This window comes from Aulostomus chinensis, chromosome 3 (genome assembly GCF_037954235.1).
Source record: "Aulostomus chinensis isolate RoL2024-O1b breed Wild chromosome 3, RoL_Achi_v1.0, whole genome shotgun sequence".
NCBI lineage: Eukaryota > Metazoa > Chordata > Actinopteri > Syngnathiformes > Aulostomidae > Aulostomus > Aulostomus chinensis.
Window position 1 is genome coordinate 30,174,313 of NC_141322.1, and position 20,689 is coordinate 30,195,001.

A 20,689-nucleotide genomic window follows, 5' to 3' on the forward strand; every position below is an offset into this window, starting at 1 on the left:
AAAAATCCTCCAATATGAGTCGGCAGCAGACTGACGAGACTCATCGCATCTTTGTGAATAAGCAGAATGAAAATAGACTAATTAAACAGAGAGTTTTCATAGGTGGTGTCCCTGTTCCAAGGTTATTGGTTGGTATGGAGCGTTCGACGGTAATTAAACTGGTGTTTGCTGGTCGTGGCAGCTGGTAATGGAAACACTGTCTTTGCCATCCTGGCCCGTGCAGCTCATCTGACTGCAGGCCAGATGAAGTGAATTAAAGGGGAAATAATCATTCTGAAGAAACCGGTTGAACAGAGCCACATTGTATTGAACAAGAACTTGCTTCTTTGTTTGTTTGGGTTTTTTTGGGAGGGGGGTGGCGAGGTTGTCCCATGGTTTAATAATCAAGTTAAGACTGCGCGAGATACAAAATGTGTTTTAACAGCCAGAACAAAAGATTAAATCACCATCAATGAGCGAGAGTTTGCATTGCAACTTCACCTGGAGCCACGAAGGCCGTCCTCCCACCGTCTTCCACCCAGAGGTCAATGCTGATTACCCTCCCTGCGCGCTTGCTAACTGTGGTTCGTGGCGAGTAGCCGGTGATGCTGTCAGGACGCGTTAGTGGCGGTTTCATTTGTCCAAGTTTAGATTCTCAATTTTCATCTGGTCTGTCCAACTGTGCGAGACTTTCTGTAGAATTTTCTTGTCTCGGGTTGATTCTTGACAGCGGCCCCGGCCTGCGTGGCAGTGGCCCTGCTTTTACCAAAAAAACCACAACAAAAAAAAGTCTGCCTTTTGAATATCTATTAGCAGCCATATTGGTGTTGGTTAGCAAAAGATCGTCGTCAAACCTGTTCTCGGTGTTCCAGGCTTGAATTAATGTCTTTACTCTGGAAGTCTGATGATGTATTCACCAAACCAATGTTTTTATTTTGAAATATAACTATGTGACGTTACTTCTGGTCGTTAAGTCCTGACTCTCGTCACTGTGAGTAAAGGCTGCTGGTCGCGTGAAGCTAAACCCAGGGAATCTGGGAGGCTGTAGGCAGTGCGGCAGCGTTCCCTCCCTGGACAGGTCCAGAGCCTGGTTGGCCCTCCGTCCAGTCGGCTAGCTGCTCCCATCTGTGGGTAAATGTAACTTTAGGCCTGTTGTATTGTTGTGCTATCTGACCCCACAGACGATCACACCAGAGTCCGGCTGCAGCTGCTGGACGGGGAACCCCACTCGGACTACATCAACGCCAATTATATCGATGTGAGTTTACACACACACGCGCGCACACACACTGATCTCAGTTCCATCAAAGAACAATATCTGGATGCTGATAAAAGCGTCAGGATGATAACTGATCACTTCTGTCGTTTACTCTCACACAACTTTCCTCCTTTGGTCTTTCGTATCTCCTCCTCTTTTTTCTCCCCTCTTGTCTTTCTTTCTTTTGACTCAATCCCTTTCCTTTTCCTTGATCCTCACTCATTTCCTGAATCGATTTACAAGCTCCCAGTTTAATTTCCTGCGTTACAGCGGGAGCGTCATGCAGACTTAAGAAATACCAGAAAATGACCCCATAAATATTTGAGTATTTTATTATCGTCTATTAAAAACAAAGAAACTAAGCACTGCAGGAGAGAGAGCAAAGCTCTTTGATGGTCGTTAAATGGTGTCTCAAAGTTTCACAGCCAGCTGGAGCCCTCGGGGATGTGGGATGTTTTTGTGGGAAAAGTCATCCATTTTGGGAAAATGTTAAAAGGAATAGAAGTGGAAATATGAAGAAAAGTACATTAATCACTTTTGTTCATTTGTCACTAATGCAGCTAGAAGGGAACGTGGTCGCCTGAATTTGCGTTTTCACGCGCGTGGAGCCGCCTGGAACTCTTTGACGTCGGAAGTCGTATTTTCCCACCGTGGAGGTCCCAGTTCCCAGTTGTGTGGAACGCAGCTGAAGCGTCGCAGTGGTGTGGCTGCGTTTAGGGGGCACGCTGGCTGGCTGGACAGCTAACTGATGTTTGAACCCAGTAAATCGGTTCGTGAGTAAATGCTGTCACGAGTTTTTGGCTGCAGCCTCTGTGGATGTTTGCTGCTTCAACTGGGAGCAGCTACGCAAAAAGATGACCGATGGAACCCGGTAGCACAATAAGTTATTAAAACATTGACTTGTGGGTCAATCTAACTTTAGTAATTGTGCGGTTGGCCACTTTAACCCAGCCCTAGAGTATTTCACACTTGTCCTCGCCAGCTGACTCGTCCGTCCGTGTGAGTCGTGCTCCTCTTTGCCCTCCAGGTGTGGCGCTTTTTTATCAGTTTAATCCCTCAAAGGTGCTTTAATAACAGTCTTAATGAATTCTGTTCAAATCCGTATTTTCAATCAAGACAAAGACAACGAGGGGCGAAGAGAGAAAATAAAAGAAGGGAGACAAAGTGTGCTCTTTTTATGAGAATGAAAGAGGGGAAATTAGAAATTAAAATCATAACAATACATCCCGGCAGTAATGATAAAACCCTTCTCTTGGCTTTAATGAAAATATGAAAGTGATAAATGTTTTCATCTCAACAAGGTTTTCCGTCTCATAGGGAACACGAGGAGAGGGTGAGGAGGATAATCACTGGTTGTTTGGTGCTTTCATCTGCCCTGTGAAAGGAGAATTAAGTTTTCCCTCCCATTATTTAATTTCATATTCATGCAGAAAACAACCATGAGTTATGCTCCTGGGAAGAGGGACGGGACTGGAGAGAGGGATGAGACAAATTAATAGACAAAGGAAGGGATGCCGAGACAAGGGTTTAAGGAGGGAAATGAGGAAGGAGGGAACATGACAGATGGAAATATAAGAGTAAATAGAGAAAGGGAGGAGGAGCAAAATTGGAAAGATAGGAGGAAGAACTTGATTGAAATGTGGAAGGGTAGAAGTCAGGGAGGATGAGAGAATTGGAGAAGGAGAGGAGAGGTCGAGGGATCTGCACTTTAGCAAGAGAAATAGGCTGCGTGTCAACAGGGAAATTTTTTCTTTATTTTTTTTGGGATGAAATGATGGAGCAAAAGATGCAGGCAGAGAGACCAAGAGATGTAGAAATGAAAGATTTAAAAGGGTGTAAAGAGTCGAGTTAAGGGAACGAGACGAGCAGATTGAGGAAGGGAATAGAAGAGATTAGTTAAAGTGATGGTGCTCGCTGCTGGTTCCCGATGGCGCCCAACCAGAAGTGTTCTTGTTTGTTTTTAGCTCTAGTCAGAGTTTGTTGATTGCTGAGCCGATGGACAGACAAAAATAACCTACTCTACACCGGCCCGACAGCTTTGAAACTGACGTTTTTCAGCCCTTGGTTTTTGTTGTTGTTTTTTTTCCCCCTAATCAGCCGCTGTTACAGTAGCCTCAGGCTAAATATACTCGGCTGCTGCTTTCTTTATGGCGGAGTCACACAGAAGAAATGCAGGGAGGACAAATATGTCTCTGTGAGCTCAAGACACCATTTTCTTGGTGGATTGACTGCTAAAATACCTCCTCTGGGTGGAGGATTGCATGAAGTCTTGTGTTGCGCCGCCCAGCGTCCTTCCAAAACACTGAGCGAGCACAGGAGACGTGTGTGGCTCAACTGCCGTCCATCTGTGACAGGAGAGAAGCACTTGTTTGTGTTTTAAACAATCCTAATCATTGTGGGCGGAGCTTAGCCCTGTTGAAGCAGATGTATGCCCTTGAGGCAAAATAACGTCAAAGGTGAAAACCACATTAGGTGCAGGACTCTTGTAGTGTGTCTTTGCTAACCCGAGGTCTGCCCCTGCTTGATCCACGTCTTCATCAGTTCTTGTGTTGTTAGCATGTAGGTAGCTACTAGCTTGCCAGCTCTTTGGAAACAGTAACACACAGAAAGTGTGAAGGCTGGTGGCAAGCTGACACACTACATCAGCATGTTGCTGTAAACGAGACCTCATATTCAGTGGCTAAGCGAAGTACAGCAGAGCTGCAGCGCGTCCATGGCTGTGACTGAGCTCCCACATCTGGAATGCAGGTGTTTGATGTTCCAGGTTCGTATTCCGGTTTAGGCTCATCCCATGCATGTACTGTAGCTCAAATGTGTGATGCTAACGGCTGCGTAATGGCGTTGAATAGGCAGTTTGGGTGAAATTGATCTGGTGAAATGTGACATAGTAGCAATGATAGGAATTAGGGCCATTTAGAGGAAATTATATGGGAGGAAAAAGAAGGCGATGACTTAAGTATGGCGAGATTTTATGACGCTTCCCCTTTTTTTCTGTCTCTCAGGGGTACCATCGACCCAGACATTACATTGCCACTCAAGGTAATTAAACTGATGTGCTGAGTCTATGTGAGAAAACTGTATGTTTGACTTGTGCAAATAGGAGTGTGTTTGCAGCCCTGAGTGTGTGTTTGTGTCACAGCCACCTGGTAAACTTGGTCCGTTGGCTAGAAGGCTATTACCACGACCTCCTAAATCTAAACCATCGTATAAAATCCCCCTGACAAATTTAAGACCCCATTACCTCAAACCCTGAGCCACTGGCTGGGAGTGATAGTGTGTGAGTGCACATAGGCCTGTTACCCCTTCACGTGTGTGTGTGTGTGTGTGTGTGTGTGTCCGTGTGTTGTATGCGTATATTTGTGTTAGTTTGTGTCGACGCTTTTTATGGGACATTTGAATTAGATGTTTGCTTGTGCAATTTTGTGCATTTTTACACCTTGTGTGTGTATGTGCGTGCACGTGTGTGTGTGTGTGTGTGTGTGTGTGTATGTGCGTGCATGTGTGTGTGCGTGCATGCGTCTCAGGGCCGATGCAGGAAACAGTGAGGGATTTCTGGAGGATGGTCTGGCAGGAAAACTCTGCCTCTATCGTCATGGTTACCAACCTGGTTGAGGTGGGCAGGGTGAGTTTTTCCCTCAATGTTTTACAAAATGTGTACATATTAAAGAGTACTTTTTTTGTTTGTTTGTTTTTGGAAATGATTCTACACAACGATGTATTTAAAAAATCCAGAATCGTATTTTTCTCATGCAATTGATGTGTTTAATGATTCTCTTTTATTTTGTTGAATTTAAGTCATGATTACGTTGGCAACGGGCCTCGGTATCTAAAGGAAATAGTGTTCACTCACATCCGCGCTCCTCGCTGCGAAGCTCCTCCACCAGGCTACGAATGTCATGTGGTTTGATTTCTGAAAATGCAGGCTTGTAGATTTACCAGTTAAACGTTGAGTTATTGTGGTTTTGCGTGACTGGGAAGAATAACTGTGTATTGATAATCATAATGGAAGAATATCACTTGATGTCTTTAAGTTCGTGGGTGGGACAGGAAGTCGTAGAACGGAAAGAAACACGTCAGGACAGTTTTCCTGACTGTTGACAATGATCAGCTGTGTCCTCCTCTGAGTGACTTCTACAAGTCTAAATGTCAACCGTCTTTTCCAGGTGAAGTGTGTGCGTTACTGGCCTGATGAGACAGAGGTGTACGGAGACATCAAGGTGACGCTGATTGAGACGGAACCTCTGGCTGAATATGTCATCCGCACATTCACAGTCCAAAAGGTACGAGTCACAAGTGCGCATGGATGAAGCAGAACAAGACTCCACCTCAGGAACTTTCATTTCTACGACTGAAAAAAGCTCTGAATGTGGATTAGAAAGATTTTCCTTGTCTCGTGTCACAAAATGCTGCAGCTGTTGTTGTTTTTGTCATCGTATTTACACAGAATAATGTGGCTCCATGTTGTCATGTCGTAACTCTGGTTTACAGAATGCTTCTCATATGACATCAGCTGGGATTTGAATCCATGAATAAGATCCTTTCTCCCATGTTCTCTGGCTGCTCGCTCACCCCCGTTGTTATTTATCTCTGAAACCACAAACCTGGATTACCATCAGAGGCAGCGCGTGATTAGCAGGCAGCGTACTTGTTTGTTTCTGGCTGTTTAGAAGGAGGCTCACAAACATAATTGGAGCCCTTGTAATCAGGCAGGGGGGGTGGGTGGGGGGGATCTGAGAGGAGAAAAGGCGAGTAAGGCTGGAACAATAACACCGCCATTGTTCTGATACAGTACTCCGAGCAGAAACACACTCCACAACAAGAGAGGAAGGCTCTGATTCAAATGTGCGTTTATCCTCTCTTTGTTTACGTCTTCCTCTGTGTTGCTCTTGGTCACCACGTTATTCAAGTTTATGTCTTTGTCCTCCTCGTTTAACTTTTCTCCTTTTTATTTTTTTTAATGCTTCGGGTAACAAATCTTAGGATTTGCGTGTTTATTGGGGCAGCGTTACACTGAGTTTATGAGACCTCACAATAATCCCCACCTCTTTTAGGATTTTTGAAGCCTGAGTACAGTCGTTCAGAGTGCTAAGCTAACGTGACACTTTAACAGGTCATTAAAACATAATAAGCTGGTTTAAACCATCGACCATACATTGTTTCAGACATTGAATAGAAAACCATCTCCAAAAAAAAAAAAAAATCACCCTGGACATTGAGACGAGGGAGAGAACAGTGCTCACACACGTGTGAGTTTCAGGACTCATTGCTGTGCTGCGCTGTCTGAGCTGACCACACGTGACTTGTCCTATACCACTAGCACTCAGCTAGCCGCTAATGCTAACCCCAGATGTTGCTGACTGCATGTCAGAAGTGCTGCAGGTCCGAATCAATGGCCATGATGATGCATGAGGGATGTCACCATAGAACCAAAACTCTTTTGTTTGTTTGTTTGTTTTTTATCATTAAGTCCTCTCTGTGTCCATTCGGGAGCAGAGGCCCACGCTAGTTAGCTTAGCACAGTGAATGGTTGTTGATGGGAAGTGTTAACATCCAAAACAGTCTCTGCCTGCATTGACAGAGTTGTGTTCAACATTTGCTATGGAACAAGGGTTGAAAATTGTACGATGTTCTTCGTTTTGAATCAGAAGCACAGCTGGAATGAACTGCAGCAGCCGTTTGACGCAGCACCTCGAAACTTGGGCTTTGTTCAGCACAAGAAGAGCACCTGCAAAAAGTTGTAAAAAACCAAATAGTGTTTCTATAGAAACTGTTCAAGCCTTCAAATCATTCTCTAACCAGCTGCTTATTTATTTCCTTGAGAGCCTGACAGATTAGGATTTGGATTCACACGTGTGGGAGGCAGAAGTAGGACTTTTAAATGTGAGGGGCAATATGCCTCTTAACATTTAAAGTGAAAATATGTTTATGTATACATACAGAATAGCTTTTTACTTCCTTGCACTACTTTCTCTCCCTCTCTTTCTCTTTCTCTCAATCCTTCACCCTCTATACCTCCACTCTTTCTACATCTCTATCAACCTCCTTTTTTTCCCTCCATTCTGCATTTGCCGCCTTCTTCGCTCGTGCGAAAGCTGCTTATGAAGACGAGTCTCAAGGTCCTCGCTGTCAGCTCATTTAGCAAGCCATTAATCCATACCTCCTGTGTGTGTGTGTGTGTGTGTGTGTGTGTGTGTGTGTGTGTGTGTGTGTGTGTGTGTGTGTGTGTGTGTGTGTGTGGACGTGAAAGTCGTCTAAAATTTGAAGGAAAGCTGATTTTGAAAAGCCTGTCATTTCGCAGTGTGCATTAATATGTAACACAAGTGCACTCGTGTGAGTGTGTGTGTGTGTGTGCTTGTGCATGCATTTAAAGAACAAAGACCAAGCAAGACAGAGGGAGAGACACACACACACACACACACACACACACAGTGAGAAATGGAGAGAGGGAGCAGGTTCAGCACCACAGTTAAGTAGTTTTAATTGCAGTGAATAATGAGAACAGCATTTTAATGAAAAGGTTTATTAATGGCACATCCAAGGAGATTAACTGAGGAAGAGAAGTGCCAGAGTAGGACTCAGAGAGAGAGAAATTCTGTGTGTGTGTGTGTGTGTGTGTGTGTGTGTGTGTGTGTGTGTGTGTGTGTGTGTGTGTGTGTGTGTGTGAGGGAGACAAAAGAGAGGATGAAACAATTATGCAGAAGGGCAAACATGTTTGATTGACAGGATCCATTATTCGTATGATATCTATATATATATATTTTTTTATATATATATAAATGTGTTCAAAGTCCTTAAATGTTGCATCAGAGATTTCCAATCCTACATCATGAGGCCACATGAGTTGGTGTCTTTCCCTGACAGTGAAATATCAGACGGCACAGAGGTGAACTGACAACCCTCGTACAAAGAAGCTGTGGAGTGGCCACAGACAAAAAGGAAACAAGGACAAAATATATGAGCTGTAAGATTTGACTTGTCCCAAAATAGAACATGACCAAAGGGGACGGGTTCTATATCACTGCCGCAAATTGATTTCATTGAAAGAGCAACGTTTCGAGAGCTGGAGCCGAAGCAGGCAGAGAGAAACATCAGCTGTTGTGTCTGCAGCAGCAGAAATCATTCGCACAAGAAGAACAGGGTCAGGCGTTCGGGTCTGGGTTTGCTCCAGGATCCTGGAGGAAGAGCCTCGGGCTCATTCAGTCTTCACATGTAGCTCCACAAACCCCAGGAAATAAAACACATCAGTCAGGATCAACCTCGTCCAGAACACCTGAGTGGAATGTGGGGGGCCGAAGGGGGGCTGTTGATGAGTGTCTTACACTGTACTTAGGACATAATTATGTTTCATAAGTGTTAAAATCCTGCAGGTTAACTTCATGTTGAAATGTGTTCTTACACAAATGTGCCATTACCTTCACAGACTCGGGGCTTTTTAACCCTCCGTTTCGTCTGACAGACGGGATTACCTGTGTGCGTCTTGACTGTCAGATTAAATTGAGGGCTTGAAATTTTTTTTTGCGTAAAATCATTTAATGAATGAGGCCCAGTGACTCCGTAGCTGTAAATACAGCTTGTCACCCATCCTTCAGCGGACGCACCAGACAGGCAGCATTCAGTGAAGCAGGACTCTGCAGCCAGGATCACTTGCTCTCCCCAGTGAAGAGTCTGGGGGCGTTTCTACGTTCTCCTCAGCCTTAAGAACGTTATCAGTCACCATTTTGCTGTTACTGTTTACGAGCACGTCACACGTCTGGGGCCGCCCGGCTGTGTTGGTCCGCCGTCTGTCAAATTATCCAGCTAATTTAAACGCCACAGGAGGGCGAATCAATCAGAAGTCAAGTTATCAAATCACACTGTGGCTTATATTTTTCTCCTCACTGCCACCATGTTTCTTTCTCTCCCTTTGTCTCTGTTTCCCTCCCTCGCTTTTCTGCTCGTCTTTGCCGTGTCTGTCGTTGGATCCTTCGTGTCACAGCGCAACCGTCCGTCTCCTTCACGCCATCTCCCTCTGCCTCTGCTCCCTCCCTCTCTCCACCGCTGCCCTCGTCTTTCTCCTCTGTGGTTGTGGCTTCACTAGAACGTCCTCGGGCCACCAGAACCAGAGTGAAAGCTCTAGTAACAACAGTTCTATTCATAGAGAGTAAACTGAGCTGAGGAGTTCTCTCCATTTCAGCCCCATTAATTTCAGAGCGGTGTAATGGAATCGATTGTGCTGAATTATTAAAGCAGAAGGATGTAGTGTTATGGAACTTCTGGGAGCCCGAGAACGGCTTCTGTGCTACAATTTCTGCATTACAGGGCTGACAAAAAGTTAGCACATTTCTATTTCCCTCAAGGAGAGAAGCTTGATGCTGAATACTGTAGTGAAGTCCTGGTAGCTGCTCGAGTGCAGCTCAGCGTCTTATCGTGTGACTTCTTCTCCTGCATTTATTCTTACATATTTCTAATGAGAGACAACGCCAAAGGTCTCTCGATCGCCCCAATACAGACCCGGAAACATCACAATGTCTCGCCAAGAATAAGCGGTTTGGCTGCTGCAGCTGCAGCTGAGAATTTCTCGTCATCAATCAACTTTCCCTCTCGTCAAAATATCCCATGGTTAAAACAGTTTAGCTCCAGCGGGTGATACTCTGACACAGACAGACACCCTGTTGTATCAGTTTTTGCTGTTCTGGCTCAAAACTGGACCGGTTCCAACAACTGCTGTGCCTATCAATCATTTAGAGCCCAAACGATGAGAGATTAAATCCCAGGTTCAAGAACGGCCTAATTACCCCTCCAGCATCAGAATGTCAGCTGTGGTTTTGTCAATATCTTCATTGTTAAGAGGGAAAACGTTCAGCAGCCCTTTGTGTCTCCGGAAAACCCGTCATTTAAATGTCAAGATGCTATCACACCGAGAGCTCCAGCGGACGTCTAATGCCATTTCACTGTCCTGTAATCCCGAACTTGAAAACTCCCTCGGCATCTCTTCCAAGACGCACGTGCCGGGAAAGTCAATGTATCTTTACAGTATGTTAGTCCTGGAATATCATTTACAGGTACTGCATAACGCAGTACTTCTACAAAAACACATTCAAGTCCTGTTTTATTTCTGTTATTGTATCTTGAAGTATTTCTGACATCCGTTCTTTAGAATTAAGGAGGAAGTTAATCAGGACTTCTGGTCTCTCACAAAAGGGCCGTCCAGAGATTTGTGACATCACTTCTCTGAGTGAGACGAGCGCTCGTCGGGAGGTCTCCCCATCTCTCTCTCCCAGGTGGAGCTCATCTCAGCATCCAGAGCATCCATTTATTGCCATGTGGAATCAAAGACAGCACCCCCCCCACCCCAAATTCCTCAAACGCCTGCTGTAAGAGGCGGTCAAGTCCTGATGTGTGTTCTCGTCAGGCTTCCCTGAAAGGCCATTAATGAGATCTGGGTGATGCGTTGGTTTGTCATCATCCAGAGACAAAATCACGCTTCAACTGCCTTCATCAGTCACTCAACTTCTCCACGTCTGTGTTTTTTTTTTTTATCCTTTTTTTTTTTTTTTTTTTAATCAGAAGGGTCATCACGAGATCCGTGAGCTCCGTCAGTTCCATTTCACCAGCTGGCCGGACCACGGCGTTCCCTGCTACGCCACTGGACTCCTGGGCTTCATACGACAGGTCAAGTTCCTCAACCCACCTGATGCCGGTCCAATAGTGGCGCACTGCAGGTGAGAGGACGGACGGCACAAAGCGCCTTCGGCACTGCACCCTCACCGCCCGCCTAATGGGGGTCACAATCCACACGAACATTACAGTGCATTAAAAACCTACTGGTACATGAACACACCAGCAAGCAGCCGCATACAGAGGACTCGGACTCTGATGTTTCTGACTTTACCTGTAATTTCGCTGTTAAGTCTGCAAACAACAACAAAAAAAAAGGTCATTAATTCAAGACTTCCAACAGCAAGTCCTTAAGAGCTGAGTTCCACTTTTCAGGTGAAGCATCACTTCAACAACCTACTTGTCTGTTTTAGAGGACGTAAAATTGGTCACAACCTCATTCTTCTCTCAAACTAATGAGAGAAGAATGAGGAACCGGATGTGTAAGAAAATTAACGAAGATCAGTGGTGAGTACGAATGGAGACTCAGGAACCAGGTCTACAGTGGATAGAATGGTGAATGTGTCACTCATAAACCAAGTAGCCCAGATGAGAGAAGAGGAGAGGTTATGGGTTCCATTACGATTGCTCTCTCTCACACACACACACACACACACACACACTCACACACACACACCACAACCTTGCTCGATTGATGGCGTTAACCTTTAAAAGGTAGCCAACAGAAAAATAAAAGATAAAACAAAACTTAAATCCCAATACCACCATCGTCGACCGGGAAGGGAGGGTAAAACAACGAGAGGCAGCTTTAGTCGCCCCACGATGGTTCTATGTTCAACGTTCCTGTTCTGCTCTTTAAGGGAGGTGCTCCTTCCCAGCTGGAGACGCCTGAAACGGGACCGGCTCCTCTAAGAGCGCCTGGGGGGGGGGGTTCTCACTGCCGTTAACAAACATTTCAGATCTTTATGAGCAACGCGATCAACGAACACAAAAGAGATGAGACGGATGAGCCGGTCTGATCCGCCTCGTTTGTCTGTTTGTTTGTTTGTTTGTTTCGGGGTTTTTTTTGTTGCTTTTTGTTTCGTTTTTTTTTTTTTGCATGTTGAGAATAAAACATTTTTAAAAAGCTGCGTTTCTGAGGATTAAATGAAAATGTCAAGAATAGACTTGACATTTGAAGATGAAAGTCAAACGAGTGGCGTTGGTGAACGCGGCTGCAGTGCCCGTCAGAGGCTTCAGAACCGACTTCAGTAGTGACAGAGTTCCCTTCCAGAGATGAGAGGGACCCGAGCTGACAAACACCCACGTCTCCTTTCTAAAGTCGACTTCAGACTAGACAGGTACTTGAGTTTACTTCACAAAAGTACAAGTACATATTCTTCATCATATTTGTGCCCGCCTGTTCAGACCCAAATTACTGATATTATAATTATGTGTAATTATTTATCCTCCAAGTGTGTAAAAACAAAGATCGCTGACACTGATGAAGGTCACGACTCAGCAGTTTCTATCTCCAATGTCCAACATGAATAATCTTCTGGTCCATCGTGGACGAATCTAAGACACGACTGCGGTCGGACAGGACAGGACAGGACAGGACAGGACAGGACAGGCGGAAACACACTCGCAGGTGGAGAAAGAAGAAATAACGTCAATTCTGCAGAAAACCAGATGGAGGAAAACAAAGAGAGATGAGCAGACGTGTCGCCGGACCACCTGAATAAAAGTATGTGGACAGACAGCGAGAAAGTTAGAGTCGTCACTTCTAATATCCAGGGGGCACTCTGATGCTATTTGCGTGTGTTGTTATGTTTCAACCACACACACACAAACACACACGCACACACACACAAACACACACACACACACACAAACACACACACGCACACACACACACACACACACACACACACACACACACACACACGGAGGCCCAGCACTTTTCTGGACTCAACATTAATCACAGAGGTTGACAGGTAATCTGCTGAGGTGCTCCCTCCTTCTGCCCCTCGTTCTTCTCTCTATCTGTCCTCCTCTTATCTCTCTCTCTCTCTCTCTCTCTCTCTCTCTCTGTTTCAGCTCCATCTCTCTCTCTCCCTCTCTCTCTCTCTCTCTCTCTCTCTGGGAACTGTCAGGGGGATTGCACAGTGAAAGATAGGCTTCCACTCCCTCTCCCCCGTCCCTCCATACCTCATCCTTACCGTTCGCCCCCATCCCTCCATCCTCGCCTCTTCCCCTCCCTTGATCTCTCCCCTGTGACAATTTCCATCACTTCCAATCACCTCTTCCCACCATTTCCTCTCCCTACCTACTTTTTCTGCCTTGCTTGTTCAATCCATCCATCCAGCTTGTCATCTGTCCCTCCATCCATCTCTCGCCTCCAGGCATTGTTACTGTTCAGGATGTGTGGCCTCAGTACTTGACATTTGGTATTTGAGTCTCTACATGTCTGAGAGAGAGGAGAGAGACAGAGAGAGAGAGAGAGAGAGAGAGAGAGAGAGAGAGAGGTCTTCCTTCCTATTGCTCCATCTGTGCTCATGTCATTTGTCCATCAGGTATTTTTAGTCACACAGTCACTGACGATCTGACAGAGCTTCTGAAATACAAAATGACACATTTGTGGAAGACGTTCATCAACAATTATCTCAGCTTTTACAGACTCAGGTGAGCAGACAAAGCTGCCTCTCACCTGCCATCGCTCCCTTTTTCCAACCTCAGCCAATGTGTTGTAGTACCTTGATTCCTAAACTGCGGTATATGTACCCCCTAGTGTATGTACAGTCACATCAGGGGTACACAAAATTTTAAAAAACAAAACTGTAGTATCGCTCACATCCTCCATTACAAAGTCTTTCCATTCCGCAAAGACTCATTCCTTCTCTTCCTCTGATTGGCTCTGACTCTGGTCCAGCTCATCACCTGTGCAGGTGTACAGCAGGAGGTTGTGAGTTTCAAGGGGTTCAGAGCGAAAACCTTCTTAACTACCGTTGTAGTTAAGAAGGTGAGGCAACCAAGAAGCTTCCTGTGCTAAAGAAAAGTCTCTGATGTCACTGACTGAATACCTCAAGTGACTTTTAAGTCTGCTGGCTGATAATCGCTGTGGCGGCGTGCAAGACGAACAGAAATGACATCAGAACAGAGGCTTCAATCAGGCCCGAGCGATATTTAGTCCACAGAAGGTGAGCGTTGCTGTTCTTGGTGTGCCTCCGCAGCGCCGGCGCAGGGAGGACGGGCTGCTTCATTGCGGTGGACATCATGTTGGACATGGCAGAGAATGAAGGCGTGGTGGATATTTTCAACTGCATCCGGGAGCTGAGATCACAGCGAGTCAACATGGTTCAGACGGAGGTGAGTACAAACGCACGCCTCGCACTCACAGCTCGCAGGCGTGGAGTGATGTGGCAGCGTAGACAGAGCAGAAACATGTAGATAAGGTTATTGATGCCACGCCAAAGCTGCCTCGGTTGCTGTTGGCCATTTTGTGTCCTCACTCCTGGTATTGAAAAATGCTGCTGCAGTGTCAGGTACTTTCATACTTTAGAGGAACACAGCAACATTTTGGAAATGTACTGGCACGTCCTCCCCAGAGCCTGAGAAGAGGAAAGATGGAGCCTGCTAGTTAGCTTAGCAGGCAGCTAACTGGCCTGAAAACATTTTTCTTCAAAATGGTCCTCAAGCAACAGTATGTTGTGTTTTAAAAAGCAGATACGTCGTCTAGCGGAGCAAGTGCTACAACTAATCATGGCTGACTTCGATGAGGGGGATTTGATGACCTTTGATTGGGGGACGCTAACGCCTCCATGCGTTGTGCTAAGCTAACTAGCAGTCAGCTGATCTCTGTGGATCCCCTCTCTAATGCAGCACCATGAGAGAGGGGTGTCCATCTTTTTTTCTGGCTCTGGGGAGGATAGACAGTGAGTCTATCCCCCCCCCCCCCCATTCCTTTGTTATTTTCTCTCTATAAATATGCATTTTGTGAGCGATTTTGATTCATACGGTTTTACATGTCAGACATACATGTTCGTATGGAATTTAACAGGCAGTGTTGCGCAGCTTCTTCCTTGCAATGAAGCCTGAGGTGTGACTTTGTTCAGGTACCAACCAAAGCCAGGACGTCTGGCTGGGTCTGGTGGAGTTTCAGCGTTTGTATCCTGACTGAAATAAGACCAGAATGGAGACTTGCAGGCGTTCGGTGTCACTGACTGATTTGTAGCCGTACAGCTGATCTGTTCTGATATCCTCAGTCATTTTTAAAACCGTTGGCATCCTCAAATGTGGGAGTTTCGTTTGGTAACAGAAGTGTAAATTTCTAAGCTACCTTAAGCCGACCTAATCCATTTCTGTTGCGTTCCATTTGTACGGCTGATTAAAACCCTGCACCTCTACAAAGTCAACTTCAGCAGGGAAACAGCCTCATTTGCAGGCTGACAGCTCCAGCTTGAAATTGACTTTAGAGCAGGGTTTAGAAGTGCTGGGTTCACAGGAGTTACCCGGGGCATCATTTGGAGTGTTCTTTTTTTTTTTTTCTTTTTATGACAGCAGTGGTATTAGAGCAAGTTGTGTGTGTGTGTGTGTGTGTGTGAGTGTGAGCACACACACACACACACACACACACACACACTCCTCTGTGTGTTTTTATGCCTCTTGAAACCAAACTAAATGCATCCTGCCCTGCCTTTTGAATGTGTGTGGGAGCAATTTGTGTCAGTGTTGAAGCTGCTTGATGCTACTATAATCCTGCTCAAAACAGTACAAAGCAATTAATCTTTTAAAAGGCAGAGGGGGAAGAAGTGTGTGTGTGTGTGTGTGTGTGTGTGTGTGTGTGTGTGTGTGTGTGTGTGTGTGTGTGTCTGTGTCTGTGTGTGTGTGTGTGTCTGTGTGTCTCTCTGCAGGTCAGTGCCTTGTTTGTGTGTAGTTCCAGAGTGCTTGTGTGCTTACATCAGTTTATGTGTGCATGTCACCAGAGGAGGTAATGGCCAGGGGAAGTCATTTCAGTGATGCTTTTAGCTGTCACCTCTGCCCCAAGAGCAACAATTAACTCAACTGAGAGTGTGTGTGTGTGTGTGTGTGGGGGGGGGGGGGGGGGGGGGGCAGTATTGAAAAAGCAAAAGACAAATAGTGAGAGGAAAGAGGAAAGAGAAAAAAAGAATCAAAACTGGAAAATGATATGAGAGGAATGGGTACATTAGCATGCACAGCAGCGGCCCGTGTGTGTACCTCATGATGGCTCATGCTTTTAACAGCGAGCTCATTGGTTAAAGCTCAAGAGCACATTTGATCTGGAGAAACAGAAACACAGCTCTGCTCCCTTTTAATTCACTTTCAAGCTGCCGAGAGCGCACAATGAATTCACAAGCACAAAGCAAACAATCGCTGGGCTCAGACCGGAATGTTTGTTTGGGACTTGAAAAGCCAGGAGATGCAGCTTAGCACGACCGCGTCCTCGGTCCCGGAGGTGCTCACAGCTCAGATGAGAAACTACAGTGGAGTCCACGGGGGCGCAGGCGGTGCAGGACTAAAAATCTGTGCTCACTCAGAAGCCCGAGCTTTGTCTGTCTTGTGACTCCAACATTTCAGTAATTGTCGTTTTTTTACTGGTGTTGCAGGAGCAGTATGTGTTTGTCCACGACGCCATCCTGGAGGCGTGTCTATGCGGTAACACAGCCATACCGGTGTGTGAGTTCAGAGCTATCTACTACAACATCAGCAGACTGGATCCACAGACCAACTCCAGCCAAATTAAAGACGAGTTTCAGGTGACTAAAGAGAAACTGTGTGGAGATTTTGATGAGCATTTTGCACTGTTGTTAATAAAATGGGCCGGCACGCCGCATTTCTAGGTTTTCTTCTTCTACACTTCCTGTTACAGACATTGTTGCCTTTCCGGTTTGCGTTTCCTCTCTTGTGCCACTTCTGAAATGTTAAAAATCGCTTGGCGGAAAACATAGTGACTGAATCTCAGTGGTGGTTTATGCCACATTTCAAGATATTCCCTGAAGGTGTTCTAAGTTACTCAAAATGGGGTGGAAGCGTGGAAAGTTAAAAAGTAAATGAGTCAAAGGTAAAGGGCTGAACTCCTGGACGGTCTTCGTGAGGTGAGTCCTCACAGTGTGTGAACAGGTCTCACTCTAACTGTCCGTCCTGTTTTGGTCTTTTTTCTGAATTGTTTATTTTCCTTCTCATCAGACTCTAAACATAGTGACCCCTAGAGTTCGTCCAGAAGACTGCAGCGTGGGTTTGCTACCCAGGAACCATGACAAGAACCGCAGTATGGACGTTCTGTCAGCAGACCGATGCCTTCCTTTCCTCATATCTGTGGATGGAGAGAGCTCCAATTACATCAACGCTGCACTAATGGACGTGAGTGTGTGTTTTGGGATGTGAGTGAGTGTTGTGTTGTGTATTCTGTGCTCACTTATTCATGTCTGGTCCATCTCAACACCCCAGAGCCACAAACAGCCAGCGGCCTTCATTGTTACCCAGCATCCTTTGCCAAACACCATGGGTGACTTCTGGAGGCTGGTGTTTGACTACAACTGCTCTTCCATTGTAATGCTCAATGAAATGGATGCGGCACAGGTACAAACGCACACACACGCACACACACACACACACACACACACACACACACACACACACACGCACACACACACACACACACGGTACAGTATATATCGAGCTATGGTTCGACTGCTTTTCTCGTTTGGGGAAAATGTCAGCCAGAAGTTTTTCCATCCTCAGTGACATGGCAGGGCCTGACCAACACATCCCGGCTCAGTTTTCGTGAGTCTGCCTGTGTGTTGAGGAACCTTCTTGAAGTCATTCTCTGATCTAAAGTGAATTAAAAAAACCAAAACAGAAACAAGAGCTGATTAGTAATCCGTAGATGCTGTGGGGCATTTTTGTTTTACCTTATTTGTTAACTTATACGTAGAAATCTGAAATCTGAAATGGGAAAGTTTAAAAAGAAAGAATGCGATTTCTCGTTATTAGCTTGATTCAGCATCGCTGGGAAGCTACGTGGCTACAGAGGTGATTACATACACCTTGCCAGCGGCGCTTACTCTCGGTCTGCATTGATTTCTTTTAGAATACTGCCAGTGTTTCACCTGGCTGCTGATGCCATAACTACTAATGTTGTGTGCATGTCTGATGAGCCCATTTGAAGCAGCTTTAGAGGAGCTGAATTAGGGGGGGGCTGCAGGCTGGCGAACTGTTTAGCGTCTCTGTGGGTTCCCTCGAAGGAAGCTGGTGAGGTTATTAATGAAAACGATCCCTGTGGCACAGGTTGATGAAATCTTCGCATATTAGCGCCGCTGTCGTTGTTCATAAGTGTTCATGCACCACGGACACGACTTTACCTCCGTGCCGATTCTGTTGTCGGCGTGACGACGTTTGATGTGCGCAGCGACCTCGGTGGTCTCGTCCAGCCTCTTGTTAGTTGCTGAGTCTCACAGGTGTGGTGTTTGCTGACCTGCTTCACGCCCGGGTCGCTCACTTGTTTCCAGGTTTTAGGACTCACTCCTGCGGTTCTCTGGTATCATCGGCTTTGACTCGTGGCTCCTGCGCCTGTGACCTCTCAGGGCTGCAGCGTTTATCTGGTCTGAATGGTGCATGGGGAGCTTCACATCCCGCCGGTCTCTCATCGCTCTTCAGCATTGAAGCATAAGAACTTGAGAATTGAATTCACAGCCACCGCAGAGTTGATAACTGTCGGAATGGAGGGATCTGAGGCTTTGCGGTCGCATCTTACAGATGAGTGCTGTTATGCCATGAGAGTAAATGTCCCCTCCTCTCCTCTTCTTTGTTCTCTCCAGTTGTGTATGCAGTACTGGCCGGAGAAGAGTTCCTGCTGCTACGGTCCCATACAAGTGGAATTCATCTCAGCGGACATCGATGAAGACATCATCAACCGCATCTTCAGGATCTGCAACATGGCCAGGGTACCTCACACACTCAAGTCCCTCACTCGACCCAGCCCCCCCAACCAGGAAGTAGACAGGAAATCAGGAAACAGCCTGGAAACAACGTGTTTCAGTGTGAAGAAGATTTCGAAGCATGGACTTCCCAGCCTGCTGTGAGGATGTGTGGACTGGTTAGAACTTAGAACCTGTTGTAGTTTGTGTTGTTGGGATTGATTAAAGTCAGGGAAACTTTCAAACTGTTCTTTTGTGAGTAGCGTATATTGGCTGTAAATATCAAAATAAGTACGGTCCTGTTGTCGGTCGTAGATTAGCAGACAGACTGCTTTATGGATCCTCGAAAAGAAATGTCGTGGCAGTAGCAGCTGAGGTGTGTTTGTGTTGTGTTGTGGAGGCTCTATAGAGTCTCACTCCACCAGGGAGGATGACGGTCCAGGTAGCAGCTGGAAGCAGGAGAACAGAGGAGGAGTTAGGAGACGGTTTGTGTGATGTGGTCAGTTTCTGTCCGGCGACACAATCTAGAGGCTGCTTACCCTAAAAGCTGAGTGCTGCCTCCCCGACGGTGAGGTTCAGAGTTTACCTTCTCATTCACAGGCATAAAATAATGTTCTTCTCCTATATTTGACTCGCCACTCACACTGAGTGGCCTTCACGCCCCCTCACCTACCAGCAGGATGATGTCACACACGAGCAGCCAGGAGTGCTGGTCTGGCCAGTTCTCAGAAGAGAAAACTGCTATTATGAAAAGTATCCCCCCCCCCCCCATTTTCTTTCCTGCTCTTTTTCCTTTTTGTTCAATTCCTCGTTTTTTTTCTCATCTTTCCTCTTCTTTTGCCTCCCCTTGTTACTCCCTTCTCATCTCATTTTCTCACCAATCAATAACGGTACAAGTCTAGTGGTGCCTTATGGTCTGCATGCTTCAATGGTGCTTAGTGAACTCCCCACTACCCTGCCCTCTCCCTCTCTCTTTCACACACACACACACACACACACACACACACACACACACACACACACACACACACACCAGCAGTCTAGCGTGAAATGGCTCATATCATTGCAACAACAGCATATCTCACACTGTGAGAGCAGCTCCAACCTAGCTGAGTCTTTACCACCAACCACTAAGCCATCAAATGGGAAGAGAGAGGGAGAGAGAGAGAGAAGAGAGAGAGAGAGAGAGAGAGAGCGGGGGGACAAAGGTATGAAAAGTGAGGGGGATAAAAAAGAGAGAAAGGACGTGAAGTAGACAGTCAGACAAAGGAATGAGGTGAAGAAAATGAAGAGTGAGAAAAAGAAAAGGGGAGGAGGGAGGGAAGCTCATATTTGTGTGTGTGTGTGCGTGTGTGTGCGTGTGTGTTTACGTCCATATGCCTGCGTGCGCTCGTGAATCAGCCTGACAGCGATGGTGAATTGTGGTATTTTAGTTGGGGGGGTGCCAGCCGCCTGGGGGCAGATGAGTGGAGGGAGAGAAAAAAAAACCTGCCATGAAATTGAATTAAACATCGTCTGATTCCTTTTCTTGAACTGATTCTTCTGCATTGAGAAGGAAGAACTGGATCGCAGCAACATGCCAACATGAAGGTGCTCGGCTTCATGAAGTAAAAAGTAAATAATAATTACTAAACGGGACACTTCCCCCTCTTGCAGCAACAAATAAGCCCCCCCACTGGGAAGATTGGCAGCTTCCTCCTAGAACTGCTCGCCGTGGAACGTCGTGGAACCTGCTGCATAAACCTCACACCAGGCAGGAGGAGCTGTGGACGTGCTCTTGGAATAACGATAAACGGAACAACTCAAGGTTCTTGTTCATTTTTAGACTTTGGAACATTTTTCCTGGCTTCAGTGAATGTGACCCTGAGATGATTTGTGATGAATCTTGGTTTGGTTTTGATAAAACCTCAACTAAACCACGGTTCATATCATAAACTAT

The 20,689-nt window shown here is 46.0% G+C and overlaps 1 protein-coding gene across 4 annotated transcripts in view; it reads left to right on the plus strand.

Annotated features, from left to right (window-relative positions):
• Positions 1 to 20,689, plus strand: part of ptprt (protein tyrosine phosphatase receptor type T) — a 361,408-nt gene that overhangs the window by 330,466 nt on the left and 10,253 nt on the right. For all 4 annotated transcript variants that reach the window (XM_086200288.1, XM_086200289.1, XM_086200290.1 and 1 more), the window contains 10 exons: positions 1,161 to 1,237; positions 4,240 to 4,276; positions 4,762 to 4,859; positions 5,401 to 5,517; positions 10,784 to 10,938; positions 14,047 to 14,182; positions 16,441 to 16,590; positions 17,021 to 17,194; positions 17,282 to 17,413; positions 18,652 to 18,777. In XM_086200288.1, coding sequence (XP_086056414.1) covers positions 1,161 to 1,237; positions 4,240 to 4,276; positions 4,762 to 4,859; positions 5,401 to 5,517; positions 10,784 to 10,938; positions 14,047 to 14,182; positions 16,441 to 16,590; positions 17,021 to 17,194; positions 17,282 to 17,413; positions 18,652 to 18,777 — 1,202 coding nt within the window. The remainder of the gene's footprint in view (positions 1 to 1,160; positions 1,238 to 4,239; positions 4,277 to 4,761; positions 4,860 to 5,400; positions 5,518 to 10,783; positions 10,939 to 14,046; positions 14,183 to 16,440; positions 16,591 to 17,020; positions 17,195 to 17,281; positions 17,414 to 18,651; positions 18,778 to 20,689) is intronic.